Here is a 17,313-nt window from a genome sequence, read left to right on the forward strand (position 1 = left end):
ATGCACTGCAAAGATGCAGCAAAGGAGTTATGGATTTGTATGATGATGAGGAGGAGTTTGCTGACTTTTGATGATAAGTGCAAAAAAAAGCTGATATCCCCTTTAAACATTTCATTTTAAACACACTTAAAGAATATTGTGTCTACACATTCAAGACCCAAAGTAACTCACACCAAATTCAACCTCATTTCTGGAAAAGATAATATTAAAATACTCAGAAGGCAGAGGTCATCTGTCAGATATCATTAATACATGATACATTTGTAAGGATGCGTGATGAATCCTCAGAAGGTAAAAGACGGCCTTGGAGTGATGATTTGAACACAGAGATAACAGCTGGAGAAAGGGAGAAAATTGGAATTAAAGCTCAGGTTCAGACGATCAATACAAGATTTAAATTATCCGTGTACAAGTGGATTATACGCACCTATGTTACCCCGCCTCTGCTCCACCGTTTCAACCCCAATGTCCCAGACTACTGTGTAAAATGTAGTGTGGAGAAAGGCCAACTGTTCCGCTCTCTGCTGGAGCGCCTGAGAAACACCAGCTTCTGGAAAGATGTGCTTGATATACTATCACAAATCTCATCTGAGAAGCTACCGATGTGTCCACAGATGTGCATCCTCGAGGGATTTAAGATGAATAAGACCAAGAAGGAAACAGAATAACATACTGCCTTCTCCAAGCTAAACACACAATTGCTCTCTTTTTTTTTTAACCCTCACTGACCGATCTGATCACCTTGCTTTGGAGAAACTGCCTTGTGCTTTCCAAGGAAAACCTGAGATCTTTCAAGAAATGTGTGGGAAGATCTTATATTTTATGGGAAATAATTACCTGGGTCATTCATGCACTAAGTAATTAAACAAATATTCAGCTCTTATGCATTGTTGGATCATAATATTGTATGTACTGTATAATGTTAATGTTTGTTTTTGTCTTTTGATTGTCCTTTTCGTCGTGATCTCTGTTGCATAAACCCAAATACCAATATATGTATGTGTCAACACACAAACAAACTAACTAACAGTGTCATCATCTACAGGGTGTACCAGATCACTCAATAATGGAAACAACTGTCAGCTGCAGCTGTGGTATTTAATAATTGGTGTCTTTCAAGCACAGGCACAGGCAGGCATAATTAAACAGCCCACCTAAATCTCCACCCCATCGTCTCCTCCTCTCTGTGCAAACACGACAGGGGCTGGATGAGTCTGAATTCGTGAACATATCGGAGTGTCTGAGCGTTTTCACTTTGGAATAAATGCGCAGTTCGGTCATACTTCTCGCTTTCTCCTCCACAATACTCGGTCTCCTCCCATCCCCCACGCCGGCTTCTCGCTCTTCATCCCCCACTGTAGCTCAGCCTTCCACTGGGCATGCGGGGTAGTGCGTGAGGCGGCGGTTAGGAGGCGCTGCTGAGCCGCACAGGCCGGTCCCTGCGATACAATCTGCCGAGAGAGGGGGGTGAAGGAAAAAAAAAACCAACTGGGCAGGTCGGTCTTTGTTTCTGGTTAGGAGGAAAACCAAGAGACGCTGCAACCGGTGGGGACTAAAAACATCACCTTTCACCACTTGTGTAAGTCCACTATAATTTTGTTATGGGGTCGAGGGGCTTTTGCGTGTGTTTTTCGCCGCCGTGAGCGGATGCGTGTGTTTTAACGAGGTGTTTTTTGCTGGGGAAAAAGACGAGACCGACATTACAGTAGCGCTGCTGTGGCGCGACAGTGTGCAATGAATGAAAATTGTTTTTGGAAATGTGCTTAGAGCGGAGCACCGAGCCAAGGGTACGGGAGGCGCGTTGGATCAATCAGCCCCGGCGATGAGGGATGCTCGGGCGGTTCACATGTCGCCGCATCTGGACAAACAGCTCGAAAAAACAACAAATTTTTCGTAGCTAATTGGCCTGGAGAGAGCGTGGCCGGCTAGGCTAACCCGCTAGCATGCTAGGCATCGTCAGCAACCAGCTTATGTTGTTGTACTTTTACTCAGCGGGCTAGTGTTCTTTGTGGCTTTACCGTCAATTTTGGTATCATTTCACGGCATACCCGGTGGCGAAAGTAAACTCGTGTTACATTGTGTAAAACAGGCGGTTATACAGACGTTTTACATTTTTCTCACCGACGTAACGTTAAATCCGGCTAGGCCCGGCTAGCGTTAGCACAGCTACAAATGCTAGCCGAACAGTTATTTTCCGGTAAATGTAAACATGATATCAACTTGACTGACACAAAGTTTTTTACTTGAAACCTTTGTCCTCTCAGTCACTTTTAGTAGACCTCTGTGTGTGTTAGGCGGGCTCGGATCTTATTGAACAGAGCCTCGTCTAGTCTACATGTTTTTTAAATCATAGTTCTGAAGTTTAAATGACCTCCTGGCGACCCACTGTGAGTGTGTATAAAGTGTATATACTCCAGATCCAGTTTCATGCCTCAGTTGTCGCTCACAGGTCTGATGTGTTGTACCAGTGTTGTGATGTATCTTGCCCCATTCACCAGCTGACCATCTGTCACAACCTGAGTTAACAAGGGTTCATGATCGGACCTCTGTGAAAGGACCGCTCATCCAACAACAACAACAATATCAGAACTTAATAATTTCCTGTGTTCAGTTGTGGTTTCGATGTTGTGGTTGTTGTGTTTCACACAAGAGGCTAGAGGCATGTTGTGTGTGGTTTACACGTCGCAGTGCATTAGACATATTTAAGAACACAATAGCAGCATCGCTTTTGCCAAAAAAAGGATCTAACATGCCCAGTGATCCACAGAGGTTAATAATAGCTACTTTCTGACTTAACCAGCTGTCTCAACTGTTGACTACCGGCTTTGTGTGTGATTGTGATTGATGCTGTAACTTCAGATTTTATGCATTACTTTATTCCTCTCATTTCAGCTCGTCATTTCCGAAACCAGTTGTACAGAAACAAATGATTAGATTTTGGTAACCCAAACTACTTATACACATCCCATAACCAAAAAAAAAGGTTTAGGACGAAGGAACAAAACAATCATTATATTACCTGCCCCTTTCTTTGCAATAACAGAACATAAATGTAGATGGACAACCTTTTTATCTCCTTTTTTACTTACAGAGATCACATATGAATACAACAAAACACATACATACTACACAAAAAGTTCACATTATACAACTATTTTTTCTCTGTTGGTTTTGTCCAGAGAATTCAACAGTTTCATTGCATATGCTGAAATACACATCCACTCAAATGTAGTATCTACATTCTTACACATACATGCCTTTTAAAACGACGTTTCCTTCCACGATCCTCGTCATTTGACCATAAACTACTACTAATGGTCCATTTCCGGCTTCATACTTGAGTAAATCAACTAAACGTTTAATTTTCATGACATGTAAGTTGATTAACAGTCTGTTTCTGTGATTTCCTACATCCAGTCTTTTTGCTCTTTCCTGGGTGCATACGAAGGTTTCATGTTGGTCTTGTACACGTTGGCCCATATCTCTTTGCAATAACCACATTATGCAAGAATAAGTGAACAGTACAGAATATTAAGTGAAACACAATCCAAAATGTCCCTTTGCTTTTCTTTTTAAAGCTGCAATACTTAACCTTTTCAAGGTTTCCAAATACTTTTTGCTTCAAATATGAACTCTTCAATTCAAAAGACTTTGTTTATCCCCAGGGTAATCAAGACTCTTGTCTTAAATCACTGAACATCATTGTCCAATTACCCAAAACCATGAATTCAATTTTATTCCAATTGAAAGATTATTTTCACTAAGCCACCTCCTCCTTAAATTTGACCTTTACACAGACTGTTCTATTTGTAATTATCTTTAAGTCGTACCCAAAAAGTATTTGTATCAACTCCTTTGTGTACAAAGTATATAGGTTTGGAGCAAGTAGCAACCCTTGTAGGACTCCACATTTAACCTTCCTAAACTGATTAATTACTAGAAAACTGCACAATTGTAGTCTGTTATTTAAATAACTTCTTAAGCAATTGTAAACAACTTCCCTAATCCCACAAGCCTGTTATCTGAACAGTAACTAACTGTGGTTTATAGGGTCAAATGCAATTCCTCCATCGTTAAATAATCCCATTGTGCATTACTTTTTGTCCATGGCTGCTGTTATTTCAATTAACGCAAAAATGTTTATGCATTTGTTTTAAATCCTTTATTTTCCCTTGTGTTTAAAAAGGCATAACACAGACGTTTATTGTGTGTTAAAATATTGTGCACTGGGCATGATATTCTGTGGTTTTCTGATTCTTCACACCTCAGAAGATCACAACTACATTTTGCTTGAGGAAATTTAATACTAAAATATACTTGCCTGGTCACACATGATTTCTAATAATTGCTGTAATTCCTGTTGTCATTTCTTTCTGCAGGGGTACTTGCTGCTGCCACACATTCCCAGTTTCCCCTGAGAGATGTCCACCCCTGACCCCCCAATGGGAGGGACTCCTCGGCCCGGACCCTCCCCGGGCCCAGGGCCTTCTCCAGGAGCCATGATGGGTCCGAGCCCGGGCCCCTCTCCTGGCTCAGCCCACAGCATGATGGGGCCCAGCCCAGGACCTCCTGGATCTGGACACCCTCACCCTCCACAGGGACCCTCAGGATATCCTCAGGACAACATGCACCAGATGCACAAAGTACTAAATCATTTTGTATTTATGTGTTTACCCTGCTTTCATTAATATTTTTCCTTGTTCGGCTTAAAAAAACAAGAAAAATTCAGTAATTCTTCTGTTGATCTAGCATTTTGTGATCATGCAGCTTTGCCTTGTGTTATGACAATTTTAATCTAAATATGACTTTTAAAGTATAGTTGTTAAACCAAGCTGTATAAAGTATTTATCTATGGGGCTATTTTAAAATAAAAGTTCAATCTCACATCAAAATTTGTCTCACAAATGACATTTGTCTGTCCTGTAACCAGCCCATGGAAGCCATGCACGAGAAGGGAATGCCAGATGACCCCCGCTATAGCCAGATGAAGGGCATGGGCATGAGACCAGGGGGGCATGTTGGGATGGGACCCCCTCCGAGCCCAATGGACCAACATTCCCAAGGTAACACATCCAATATGTTTTATGTAGCCTAAGCAGTAAGTTCTAGAGAGTGAATACATTTTGGTGTTTATATCATCTTGATGTGCTTGCGGAATGAAGGTTGCCCGCTTGAATCCTCAGCTAATTTGACATCTGTGCGTCGTCGACACGCAGTGGGCGAAGAAATGTTAGAAACTGAGGTCTCATTTTTATCCCTGAACATCTCCACAAAGGAAGAACAGATAGCCCAGTTACACGGAGATAAAGTACAGCGTGTGTGTGAACCCATCCAGCCGGTTTCTCTTCTTGTGTTGCTGCTGGTTTGGCAGCCTGAGCTGACAGCAGTAGGCGGTGAGGGGCGGAGTATAGGGGCTTCCCCTTTCAGACGGCAACAAAAGCAGCTGCTGCAAAACCACACAGTCAGTACACAGCAGAGGATAGGAAGAGAGAGACACACAGACAGGAGCACTAAAATGACAAGACAGCGGTGTGTTTGATATGGTGAGGGTTCGGTGTTAAAGTGAAGTCAAGGGTGTTTTGTTGAGTTGTCATTTTTCGGGACAGTCTTTGAACTTGTAGCCTTAAATAAAGACAATAAAAAACATACATGCATATTTAACTTGTCTTATAACCAGTATATTTATTGTTGTTATGGCCAACTATGCCTCACTTGTTAAAATTCTTTTAAGCGTCCAACTTGACTCAGGGTCAGTATGTCCTCTCATGCTTCTGATGTGCTCTCCAGGTTACCCATCTCCATTGGGAGGCTCAGAGCACGCTCCTAGCCCCGTCCCAGCTAATGGCCCTCCCTCTGGCCCTATGATGCCTGGAGGTCCCCCCGGCCCTGTGGCTGGCCCGATGGAGGGCAGTGGGGACCCTAACCAGGCAATGGTTCAACCTAACCGTGGTGGCCCCCAGGGTCCAGGAGGGCCCCCAGTTGTGGCAGGTGGACCGGGTGGTGCAGGTGGACCAACTCCTTTCAACCAGAACCAGCTACACCAACTCAGGGCACAGATTATGGCCTACAAGATGCTGGCCCGCAGTCAGCCTCTACCAGAGCACCTGCAGATGGCTGTGCAGGGGAAGAGACCCATGCCAGGCATGCAGCCACAGCCCATGCCCAACATGCCACCTACTACAGGACCTGGAGGTGGGCCTGGGGCTGTTCCAGGACCAGCTCAGGCCAACTACAACAGACCACATGGTAAGGATGCCTATGAAGTGTGCTTTTTGTGAGTTTACCTCTTAAGAAAAGGATTTTCAAACCGAAAGGTAACATGAGCTTTAAACAAAGAAATATTTAATGCTCAGCAGAGACACCTGGTGGCTGAACATGCATGTTAGCTTAAGCTGTCTCAAAGCTTCCTAATTATTTGAAAAATGTGATTGTTTCAGGTATGGTAGGTCCCAATATGGCACCTCCTGGACCTGCAGGAGTTCCCCCTGGTATGCAAGGCCAGCCTACCAACGGACCCCCTAAATCATGGCCTGAAGGTGAACTTTTTAAAGGCTTGTCTCAGTCAGCTCTGTGTGTGTGTGTGTGTGTGTGTGTGTGTGTACTGACCTCTTCTCATTCCTCTCCACTAGGACCAATGGTGAATGCTGCTGCCCCATCCAACCCTCCTCAGAAGCTCATTCCACCTCAACCCACTGGCAGACCCTCTCCCGCTCCTCCCTCTGTGCCCCCCGCTGCCTCTCCAGTAATGCCCCCTCAGACACAGTCCCCAGGACAGCCGGCCTTGCCCCCTTCCATGATGCTTCACCAGAAGCAGAACCGCATAACCCCCATCCAAAAACCTCGCGGGCTGGACCCAGTGGAGATCCTCCAGGAGAGAGAGTACAGGTCAGATGGGGTGGGGAGAGACACGCTGGAGGACTGTTGATATATGTTTTTGTTTGAAAAACTATGAAGCACCGCCCTCTGTTCTCTTATTTGGATGTGTCTAAAACTGCTCCCCCGGTAATATTAATGATATGTTAATATTTGTATTTTATAATTGAACAGTCACATACCATAGCCTTTTAAAATAGTGAGTTCAAATGATCTATTTTGTAGCTCTAATGTGAGACGGCACAAACCTTTTTTCAATGAATTGTACAGGGACTATTAAATTTAACTACTTTTGGAAACCCCTGAATGAAAAGCGTACTGTTTTCAGAGTGTTAGAAATACGTAAAGCCCGGCTGCTACTTTAAAGCTCATATTTAATATTTATATTTATATACTGGACAACATTTACACTTATACATTTATACCTTTGCTTAGCCAATATAGACCAACCAACATATAGGTTGGGCTCTGGAAATAAGTGGACTGCAGGTACCATAACAAATGGATGGAACCTGATTAAGTACTTCAACCAGATAAATACACTAACACACTATATGAACTGAAGAGAAGGGGACCAAAGACAGAACCTGATATCATTTCTGTTTTACTGTCCAAGAAAAATAGATCCAATTCTTATCAATGGCATATTTTTGGTAAGTAAGACTTGAGCTAGTGTGGCGTTCTGTCAGAAAAATCAAATTTCAAAAGTTAATAAACGAGAATGCTATGAATCAGTTTGATGATTTAGTTATTTTACCACCTGATCTACCACGTTTACCACTATTTTGTGGATTATCAGCCTCGAAGGGGAATCGCTAATATGACTTTTTTTAAATGTGTATTTTTCAGGCTACAGGCTCGTATTGCTCATCGTATCCAGGAGCTGGAGAACCTGCCTGGTTCTCTGGCTGGTGATCTGCGCACCAAAGCCACCATTGAGCTGAAGGCCCTGAGGCTGCTGAACTTCCAGAGACAGGTAACCATGAAGTTCTCTACAGCTATCAACAAATATAACTGTGGCACATATTAAACTACTGTATATTTATTCAGTCTCCAACGTTACTGGCTTGTCATTGTTTTCTCCAGCAAATAGATACAGTATTTAATATGTCCTGTTTGTGGTTCCTACAGCTGCGTCAGGAGGTGGTGGTTTGCATGCGTCGTGACACTGCTTTGGAAACCGCCCTCAATGCTAAGGCCTACAAGCGCAGCAAACGTCAGTCACTACGTGAGGCCCGCATCACCGAGAAGCTTGAGAAACAGCAGAAGATCGAACAGGAGCGCAAACGTCGTCAGAAACACCAGGTACACCGTGTGAAAAGACTTCTGTGGGTGGATGGGGGAAAAAAGTCAAGAAAGCATGAAAAAAGTAGTGATATTTGTGATAACTAAAGAGAAGTCAGTAAAGATGTTGATTTCTATTTGTATCATCTCTAGACTTTAATAACAGTGGTGGCTTTATGTATCCTTCTCTTGACAGGAATACCTCAACAGCATCCTGCAGCACGCCAAGGACTTTAAGGAGTACCACCGCTCCATCACAGCGAAGATCCAGAAGGCCACCAAAGCCGTCGCCACCTATCATGCCAACACCGAGCGCGAGCAGAAGAAAGAGAACGAGCGCATTGAAAAGGAGAGAATGCGGAGGCTGATGGTGAGACTCAAATCCAGTCCGTCTATAAGTCTGTGTTTGCTATTATGTGGCAGCTTCGGAACGTTAATTAGTCCAACGCAAGCATCTAACATCTCTGTGAACATACTCCCAGGCTGAAGATGAAGAAGGATATCGTAAACTCATTGACCAAAAGAAAGACAAGCGTCTGGCCTACCTGCTGCAGCAGACAGACGAGTACGTGGCCAACCTCACCGAGCTGGTGCGAGCCCACAAAGCTGTACAAGCTCTCAAAGAGAAGAAAAAGAAGAAGAAAAAGAAGGTAATTGTTTTTAAAAGGCACTTCTGATACGTGTCTTTGTTTTAAATGTAGTTTTGACATGTACTTTTATATTGCCTGTGTATTTTCAGAAGCCTGAGACTGTGGAGGGTGGTTCTACTGCTCTGGGACCTGATGGAGAGGTGAGTTTAAAAGAGGATCACATCTACTTAACTTGATGTCATCATGTGTAGTCTCCTTTTTTAAAGTATTTATGTTTTTCTCATTTCCTCAAATCTGCAGCCTTTAGATGAGACCAGTCAAATGAGTGACCTGCCGGTGAAGGTCATTCACACGGACAGTGGAAAGATCCTGACTGGGATGGAGGCACCTAAAGCTGGACAGCTGGAGACATGGCTTGAAATGAACCCAGGGTTAGTGTCATGTCTTTCTTACAACTTAAGCAAAGGAGGTATTAACGCTGATGAATTTGTTGCCAATGTTCTGGAATACCTTCTCTAAAACATAATGGTCCGTTGCAGATATGAAGTAGCGCCACGTTCAGACAGTGAAGACAGTGGCTCAGACGAGGAGGAGGAGGAAGAGGAGGTACAGAACACAGTGAGCACTTCATCAAACCAGAATGAAGTCCCTTGTAAAGTCTTGGAAACGGTTTTCTTACCTCTCTTTTTGTTTGTCAGGAGGAGGAGGAGGAGCAGCCTCAGCCCTCTTCAGCTCCGACTGAGAAGAAGATCCCTGACCCTGACAGTGAAGAAGTATCTGAAGTGGACGTCCAGCACATCATCGAGTAAGATTTTGGACATCTTTATGTCAATAAATTAGCTTGTAAAAACTCTTAAAATGACAGTTCAGGTCGTGATATAGTAACACAAAAACACATAAGTCAAATAATTGATATGGTCCCCTGTACTTTATTTTTGCAGTTGTTTTCTTTTGCTTGTTTAAAAGAATGTTGTCCCTTCTTCCACCAGACACGCCAAGCAGGATGTCGATGATGAGTACGGCAACGCAAGTTTCAACAGAGGCTTGCAGTCCTACTATGCCGTGGCTCACGCCGTCACTGAGAAAGTTGACAAACAATCCACACTGCTGATCAATGGGCAGCTCAAGCAATACCAGGTATACAACCCAAAGCATGCTAGAAAGAGTAGGATAACGTTAACTGCTGAGGGAGACATTACAAACATGTGCTTTGATTTGTAGTGGAATCTAACCACATGATTTAATGAGCTGAGTAAGCTGAAACTAACCGTCTGCTCCTGCTCAGATCAAAGGTTTGGAGTGGCTGGTGTCGCTTTACAACAACAACTTGAATGGCATCCTGGCTGACGAGATGGGTCTTGGGAAAACGATCCAGACCATCGCCCTCATCACTTACCTCATGGAGTACAAGCGCCTCAACGGGCCCTTCCTCATCATTGTACCACTCTCGTAAGCCCCAACACATCTTTCTCAGTTTGCTATGGCTTTGTCTGTAGAAATGCAATTCTTAGGACAATATGGGCTTTATAAGAAAACTGTCGTGTTTTAGTTTTCATATGTTGAGAAACCTTTCTGCTTTTCTGAACAGAACTCTATCAAATTGGGTCTATGAGTTTGATAAGTGGGCGCCATCTGTTGTGAAAGTCTCCTACAAGGTCAGTGGCATCTCCTTGGACGGTCGTTCTCTTTTTGTCATGGAGAAAAATCTAATGAAAATTGAAGGATTTGGCCAATCTCTGCAGTTGTGTTAAGAAATTGAAAGCATTTCTGTTCTTTCCCAGGGGTCTCCAGCTGCTCGCCGAGCATTTGTTCCCATCTTGCGCAGCGGCAAGTTCAACGTGCTGCTCACCACATACGAGTACATCATTAAAGATAAGCAAGTGCTGGCAAAGGTAAAGACGCATCCTCAGCAGTTTTAAGTTGCGTACACAATTCCTTCACACTAGTTTCTCTTACTTACTTCTGTATTTCCTTCCAAAGCTTCGTTGGAAGTACATGATTGTGGACGAGGGCCATCGAATGAAGAACCACCACTGTAAGCTGACCCAAGTCTTGAACACGCACTACTTGGCTCCAAGGCGTGTGCTGCTGACAGGCACTCCGCTGCAGAACAAGCTGCCGGAGCTCTGGGCCCTCCTCAACTTCCTGCTGCCCACCATCTTCAAGAGCTGCAGCACATTCGAACAGTGGTTCAATGCCCCCTTCGCCATGACTGGGGAGAAGGTGGGTCATGCGCAGTGAATTAAAAATAAACATAGCAGAACGTATTTTCAAATAGATCTTGAAATAATGAGTTGCACATGAAATATTTTAAACTCTGACAGTACTCGTCTCATCCGTCCTGCTCTTTTCCCTCAAGGTTGACCTGAATGAAGAAGAGACCATTCTGATCATTCGTCGTTTACACAAAGTGCTCAGGCCTTTCTTGCTGCGCCGACTCAAGAAAGAAGTCGAGGCCCAGCTGCCTGAGAAGGTCAGCTTAAATGCAAATTCACTTTTTATTCTACTTTATGTCTGTTTATGTTTTTTCCTTCATATTTAGCAACCGTTTTAACTGTTTATCTATACTATGAGCTGACTATTTCAGCCTCTGCTTGTTAGCTCGTTTTCAAGCATTCTAAATTTCTGCATGTGGTGACAATTGAATCCTTAACACAAATATGTGGATATTGATTTTCTTGAAGTAATACTTTTTAATATAATTTGGTGGATTTTCCCTTATTGTTGCATTTTAGGTGGAGTACGTGATCAAGTGCGACATGTCAGCCCTACAGAGGGTTTTGTACAGACACATGCAGGCCAAGGGAGTCTTGCTCACAGATGGGTCAGAAAAAGACAAGAAGGTATGACGATGGAAGATAATCTTTTAAATTTGATCAATTTTGTTGCCTTTTCATTATAATGTTATTTCAGAGCTCATAAGTATTTTCCCATTCTAGGGTAAAGGTGGCACGAAGACCCTGATGAACACTATCATGCAACTGAGAAAAATTTGCAACCACCCCTACATGTTCCAGCACATCGAGGTAACAAACAGAAGCTCCATCAAATTATGATGTCACTAAATCATTTTCTCCTTATAGAACACATTAAAGAGTAATAAGTGTTTACACAATGGAGATAGACTTCATAGATAAATGAAGGTGACCTTTTTTGTTTGTTTGACAGGAATCTTTCTCTGAGCATCTTGGTTATTCTGGTGGAATCGTGAGCGGGTACGTGAAGCTTGAAGTTGCGTGTGCTTGTCTTGCACATGTACGTCTTGCAGATGTCTTGTGTGGATATATGATGCATCCTGACTCATTCTCTCTCATATTGCTCCTTCTGCCTGTCTAGTCCTGACCTGTACCGCTCCTCTGGGAAGTTTGAGCTGCTGGATCGTATCCTGCCCAAGCTGAGGGCCACCGACCACAAAGTGCTGCTCTTCTGTCAAATGACAACACTCATGACCATCATGGAGGACTACTTTGCCTACCGGAGCTTCAAATACCTGCGTCTGGATGGTGAGACACCTCTGACCAAGACCGAGGCAGATTTCAAGCCAACTTTATGAGAATGATCTCATAGCTAGCTTGCAAATGAATGCATGAAACAGCCATACCCATAAATATTGTATAAAGATTGACTTTTTAACGCTCTAATCCCCCCCCCCCCCTCATAGGCACTACCAAGGCAGAGGACCGTGGCATGTTGCTGAAGACATTCAATGACCCGGCCTCTGAGTACTTTGTGTTCCTGCTCAGCACCAGGGCAGGAGGTCTGGGCCTCAATCTGCAGTCTGCTGACACTGTCATCATCTTTGACAGTGACTGGAACCCACATCAGGTACTCAATATATGTTGGCATCCACACAGGTCTCGACTAATGTGACCTTTTTTGATAGATTTCATGTCATATGACACCAAAACCATATCCATATTGTGTAAAAGTAATGAAGTAACCATAGTTTTAATATTCACTATCACGCCAGCTTAACCAATCACATGTTTGTTCCCCTACAGGATTTGCAGGCTCAGGACAGGGCCCATCGTATTGGTCAGCAGAACGAGGTGCGCGTGCTCCGCCTCTGCACTGTCAACAGTGTGGAGGAGAAGATCCTGGCGGCAGCCAAGTACAAACTGAACGTGGACCAGAAGGTCATCCAGGCCGGCATGTTCGACCAGAAGTCTTCAGGCTGTGAGCGCCGAGCCTTCTTGCAGGCCATTCTGGAGCACGAGGAACAGGACGAGGTCGGGGCTCGAGGAGGCTGCCGCACTAGGGGGACGTGGGTGGGTGTGATCCAAAACTGTTACTACTTTGCCCACCCACCCACATCCACCTGTGTGATGCCTTACCTCTTCATTATCTGCTGTATTTTTCTTCTCTTCTCTCTTTTCCATAATCGCCTTTTTCTTAGGATCTTTGAGCTTTCAGTTATCCAGAATCTTCTTTTCTCACTTATGTATTTCTACTTCTACACAGACTATTGATGGTTAATATAATACTTTATCACTGATGCTTAGTATAAATATTTTGCTTCCATTCCTTTTCTTCTTTTTTGCGAAACATTTTAACTTTTTTCCTTTTCAGTGGTTAAATGCATTTCCGTCTGAATATGCTTGGCTTCAGTGATGAACTGCTGGCCAAACAGTGATGTTACCAGTGCCTACATGGTGTATATGCACTGAATCAGGGTTCCCACAGATCCTTGAAATCCCTGAAAATGCGTGACTTTGCAGGGGAAAACATCAAAACATGTGAAATAATGAGACAGACAGACATTGTCATTGAAAGTCGTCGAACTTGTTTATTTTCTATGTATATTAAATTGTTGATTGTGTTGTAAAAATGAAAACCACGATACGTCTCAAACTGGCCTTAAATATTTGTGAATAGCGCCTGGAGGTCCTTGAATTTGATGTTTGAAAAGGTGTGGGAACCCTGTTGAAACCCTGTTTTGCTTGTTATGTAAATGACATTCATTAGTTCAGAGACTTGGCTCTGAGGTGCCACATGAATCTGTCATTAGTTGTCACTGACACTTGCCTCATCTGTCTGCAGGAGGAGGATGAGGTGCCCGATGACGAGACTGTCAATCAGATGATTGCCAGAAGTGAAGAAGAGTTTGAACAGTTCATGGTTAGTCCCAGTCCCATATCAATTACCAGATGTTCTGTTAGTTTATAATGTGATTCCTTTAACCCCTTGCTGTTTCCTTTGTTGTTTTGTTTACCTCAGCGCATGGATCTAGACAGACGCCGCGAGGAGGCCCGCAACCCTAAGAGGAAACCTCGTCTGATGGAGGAGGATGATATGCCGAGCTGGATTCTGAAAGACGATGCCGAGGTTGAGAGGCTAACTTGTGAAGAGGAGGAGGAGAAGATGTTTGGCAGAGGATCCCGCCAACGCAAGGAAGTGGACTACAGTGACTCGCTCACTGAGAAACAATGGCTGAAGGTGAGGCATTTAGATGTCAGAAAATACAGTGAAGCATTAGGAGGCGAAAAGGATTCAGTATGTACTTAGTCTTTGACCTGAGTTCACTAAAAGATCATTTCTCCTCACCACAGGCCATAGAAGAGGGAAATCTAGAGGACATTGAAGAGGAAGTGCGTCACAAGAAGACCACCAGGAAGCGCAAGAGAGACCGCGACCACGATGGCGGCCCGGCTACACCCAGCTCCAGCAGCGGCCGAGGGCGGGAGAAGGACGAGGAGGTGAAGAAGGCGAAGAAACGCGGTCGACCACCTGCTGAGAAGCTCTCTCCCAACCCAATGTCCCTCACCAAGAAGATGAAGAAGATCGTTGACGCCGTCATCAAATATAAGGACGGGTGAGAACTTGATAATAAATCCTTCAAATCAGTGCATTTTTCTTTAACGTGAGATAAAAGAACACAGATTTACATCTGAGATATAGATATATTATTAATAATTGAAAGTTCCATAATAACCCAACTAGACAGGCTAAGAATCCTTTTCATCTTTTGTATAAAGCATCATGTAGTCTGTTTTATGTCAAATGTCGTGGAGTGAAAATGTACATTCAGTACCTGCTGTCAGAATTAGAATAATATAGATCACTCTCAGGATCCGCTGTTCATACTGTAAATATTAGAATGACTCCTCCTCTGCATTTGTATTCAAATTCTACACTTTATGTTTCCTCGTCTTAGCAGTAATGGCCGACAGCTCAGTGAAGTCTTCATCCAGCTGCCTTCTCGCAAGGAGCTGCCCGAGTACTATGAGCTGATTCGCAAACCAGTGGACTTCAGAAAGATCAAGGTAAGGATACAAAGTAACACCTCGCTGCTCTTCATGTTGAGACAACAGGAAAAATAAAGTTATGTTTGTGTGATTTAACCTTTGTCTGACTGCTGCCTTCCTTTGTTCCCTCCTTCCTTCCATCAGGAGAGGATCCGCAGCCATAAATACCGCAGCCTGAACGACCTGGAGAAGGACGTGATGCTGCTGTGTCAAAACGCCCAGACTTTCAACCTGGAGGGCTCCCTGGTGAGTGAAGCCAGGAGCACACGGGCTCTTAATGGAATGAGTTAATAGTGGAATGACCTTCAAATCCCTTGTATTTGCAAGAAGTCACTAAGTATAACTGGTCGCTTACTTTCCAGATCTATGAGGACTCCATCGTGCTGCAGTCCGTCTTCACCAGTGTGAGACAGAAGATCGAGAAGGAGGACGAGAGCGAAGGAGAGGAAAGCGAGGAAGAGGAGGAGGAGCCAGATGAAGGCTCAGAGTCTGAATGTGAGTGTAAGAAACGTCAACATTTTACTTCACACTCAAGATATTACTTAATCCGATGACAGAGGTGTTATAAACACTATCTTGGATTCTTTTCAGCTCGTTCGGTGAAGGTGAAGATCAAGCTGAGCAGGAAAGAAAAGGGCGACCGAGGAGGGAAAGGACAGCGACGACGGGGCCGCGGTGCCCGGGCTAAACCTGTGGTTAGCGACGATGACAGCGAGGAGGAACAGGAAGAGGTGAGACAACAACAGATATTCCACTGTGCATTAAGATGTTGAGTCGGTCCAAACTGATGACATGTTTAAGACAAAACTGAACCCCTCTTTTTTTAAATGTATTCTGGTTGGGTTGTATGTATCTGCTTGTTTAGTTGGCTCTGCTGTAGGAATACTTTATATTTCTCCAGAGGTCAGGTCAACATGATCAAAGATTTAAAGTTGCTTTGTAGCCTGCCAATAAATACAGAGAAGAAGAAGTACAGTGACATGGAACTGCTGCACTTGCGTAGTCACGTAGTGTCAAAAGCCAAAGAACCGGTCTGGACGGGTTTTCTTATACAATTTCAGAGGAAGACAACACTGTTGCAATGTCCAATACATGTTCCAGAAGAGTTTTGAAAGGAGGGGAAAAGTCACACAACAGCTTCTTGTTGTGAAATGATGGGTTATCTGTATTTCTGTCCTGTCCTGTTAGTAAATCTTTGTTTCCTTGGTCTGTTCCAGGAGCGCTCGGCCAGTGGCAGCGAGGACGACTGAAGTGAACCACTTGTGATTGGACCAACGGCCCACTGAGCCCCTCGACTGGACTTTATATATTTTACTTAGATACAGCAGGGAGACTGTCAGTGGACAAGGCCTAGTTTTACCTAGATGAGCTGATTTTTAGTGGGACAATTGTATTCTCATTAAAGTATACCATTAATTAAAAACCAATTTAAAAAAAAAACAACTAAAATATGAAAGATATGAACCTTCCACTTCCATATTTAAACCATCTTTCCCAGTATGAATAGTAGTGTGTCTCTTTGCCTTTTTTGTTCTCTCCTGTAAATGGAAAATCGACAGAGCCTGAATTATAGACTGATCGTGGGCCATAAAGACAGCTAACTGTTTTTTTAAGTGGTATTAATTTTGTCGTCTTTTACTTTGAGACAAAGGCGTACAGGAACCAGGCATCAACTGCGTTCCCTGAAGTCCCTTTTTGAATGCATGTCGTGCGTGTCTGTGGAAATGCACCTGGATGTGTCTTCACTATTATCTCTGTGTTTAATTTAAGACTACAAGCGGGATCACGGTACATCCCACCCTGCAGCCCCTCCCTCTCAGGTTGTGTATGTAAAGGGGGAGGGAGGGATAGGACCATTTTCTCGTGTCGGTGTCACTGGATTCCAAAAAGTACAATAAAGGCATCTCATAATTAATCTGCAAGCCTCCGCTCTTCTTTGTCCCAACAAGGTGATTAACTGCACTACTCCCATCTGTACACTAGATGGCCTACTGAGAACAGCCCACTGCACGCTGGAGACTTGTTTACATCTCCCGCCATACCTCTCTTACTAGTCATGGTGATGTTTCATGTACAACACAGTTTAGCATCAAGTCTGCGTCATTATTCACTTTTATTCTTGGGCTCTGTTGTACTTTTGGCATAGAACATTTACAGTGGTTTCCAACATTTATTTTTTCATTAGACCGACAGTACATCCACGTGCCAGTCAAATGAACGTAACCAACACAGGTCGTCATCCAGATGTGTTCACCTGGTTTTATTATAAACACATGTGAATCCACTCTGGTATAATTTACATGATGGCGGAGATTGTCGAA

The 17,313-nt window shown here is 43.6% G+C and overlaps 1 protein-coding gene across 10 annotated transcripts; it reads left to right on the forward strand.

Annotated features, from left to right (window-relative positions):
- Nucleotides 1–1,420: 1,420 nt before the first annotated feature.
- Nucleotides 1,421–16,907, forward strand: smarca4a (SWI/SNF related BAF chromatin remodeling complex subunit ATPase 4a). 10 transcript variants are annotated; one of them, XM_030407265.1, is made up of 34 exons: nucleotides 1,421–1,579; nucleotides 4,380–4,643; nucleotides 4,931–5,063; nucleotides 5,788–6,246; nucleotides 6,438–6,536; nucleotides 6,630–6,885; nucleotides 7,723–7,849; nucleotides 8,005–8,178; nucleotides 8,354–8,527; nucleotides 8,640–8,807; nucleotides 8,897–8,947; nucleotides 9,048–9,178; nucleotides 9,287–9,365; nucleotides 9,446–9,552; nucleotides 9,737–9,884; nucleotides 10,033–10,196; nucleotides 10,336–10,402; nucleotides 10,529–10,639; nucleotides 10,728–10,970; nucleotides 11,107–11,220; nucleotides 11,483–11,590; nucleotides 11,687–11,773; nucleotides 11,916–11,962; nucleotides 12,084–12,250; nucleotides 12,409–12,572; nucleotides 12,749–13,015; nucleotides 13,788–13,865; nucleotides 13,965–14,183; nucleotides 14,297–14,559; nucleotides 14,902–15,010; nucleotides 15,137–15,238; nucleotides 15,355–15,493; nucleotides 15,584–15,723; nucleotides 16,210–16,907. In XM_030407265.1, exons 2-34 carry the CDS (start codon nucleotides 4,422–4,424, stop codon nucleotides 16,240–16,242), a joined length of 4,950 nt encoding a protein of 1,649 aa, XP_030263125.1. In that variant the 5' UTR covers nucleotides 1,421–1,579; nucleotides 4,380–4,421; the 3' UTR covers nucleotides 16,243–16,907. The 10 variants fall into 10 exon arrangements, with proteins under 10 accessions (XP_030263125.1, XP_030263127.1, XP_030263126.1 ...); XM_030407267.1 differs by having other exon boundaries at nucleotides 15,355–15,487; XM_030407266.1 differs by having other exon boundaries at nucleotides 14,905–15,010.
- The last annotated feature ends 406 nt before the right edge of the window (nucleotides 16,908–17,313 follow it).

Source organism: Sparus aurata, chromosome 23 (assembly GCF_900880675.1).
Source record: "Sparus aurata chromosome 23, fSpaAur1.1, whole genome shotgun sequence".
NCBI lineage: Eukaryota > Metazoa > Chordata > Actinopteri > Spariformes > Sparidae > Sparus > Sparus aurata.

Coding starts and splice junctions, on each gene's coding strand:
- smarca4a (XM_030407265.1), top strand. CDS start 4,422: ATGTCCACCCCTGACCCCCCAATGGGAGGGACTCCTCGGCCCGGACCC. Junction 6,247..6,437: donor CAACTACAACAGACCACATG/GTAAGGATGCCT, acceptor TGATTGTTTCAG/GTATGGTAGGTCCCAATATG. Junction 6,537..6,629: donor CCCTAAATCATGGCCTGAAG/GTGAACTTTTTA, acceptor CCTCTCCACTAG/GACCAATGGTGAATGCTGCT.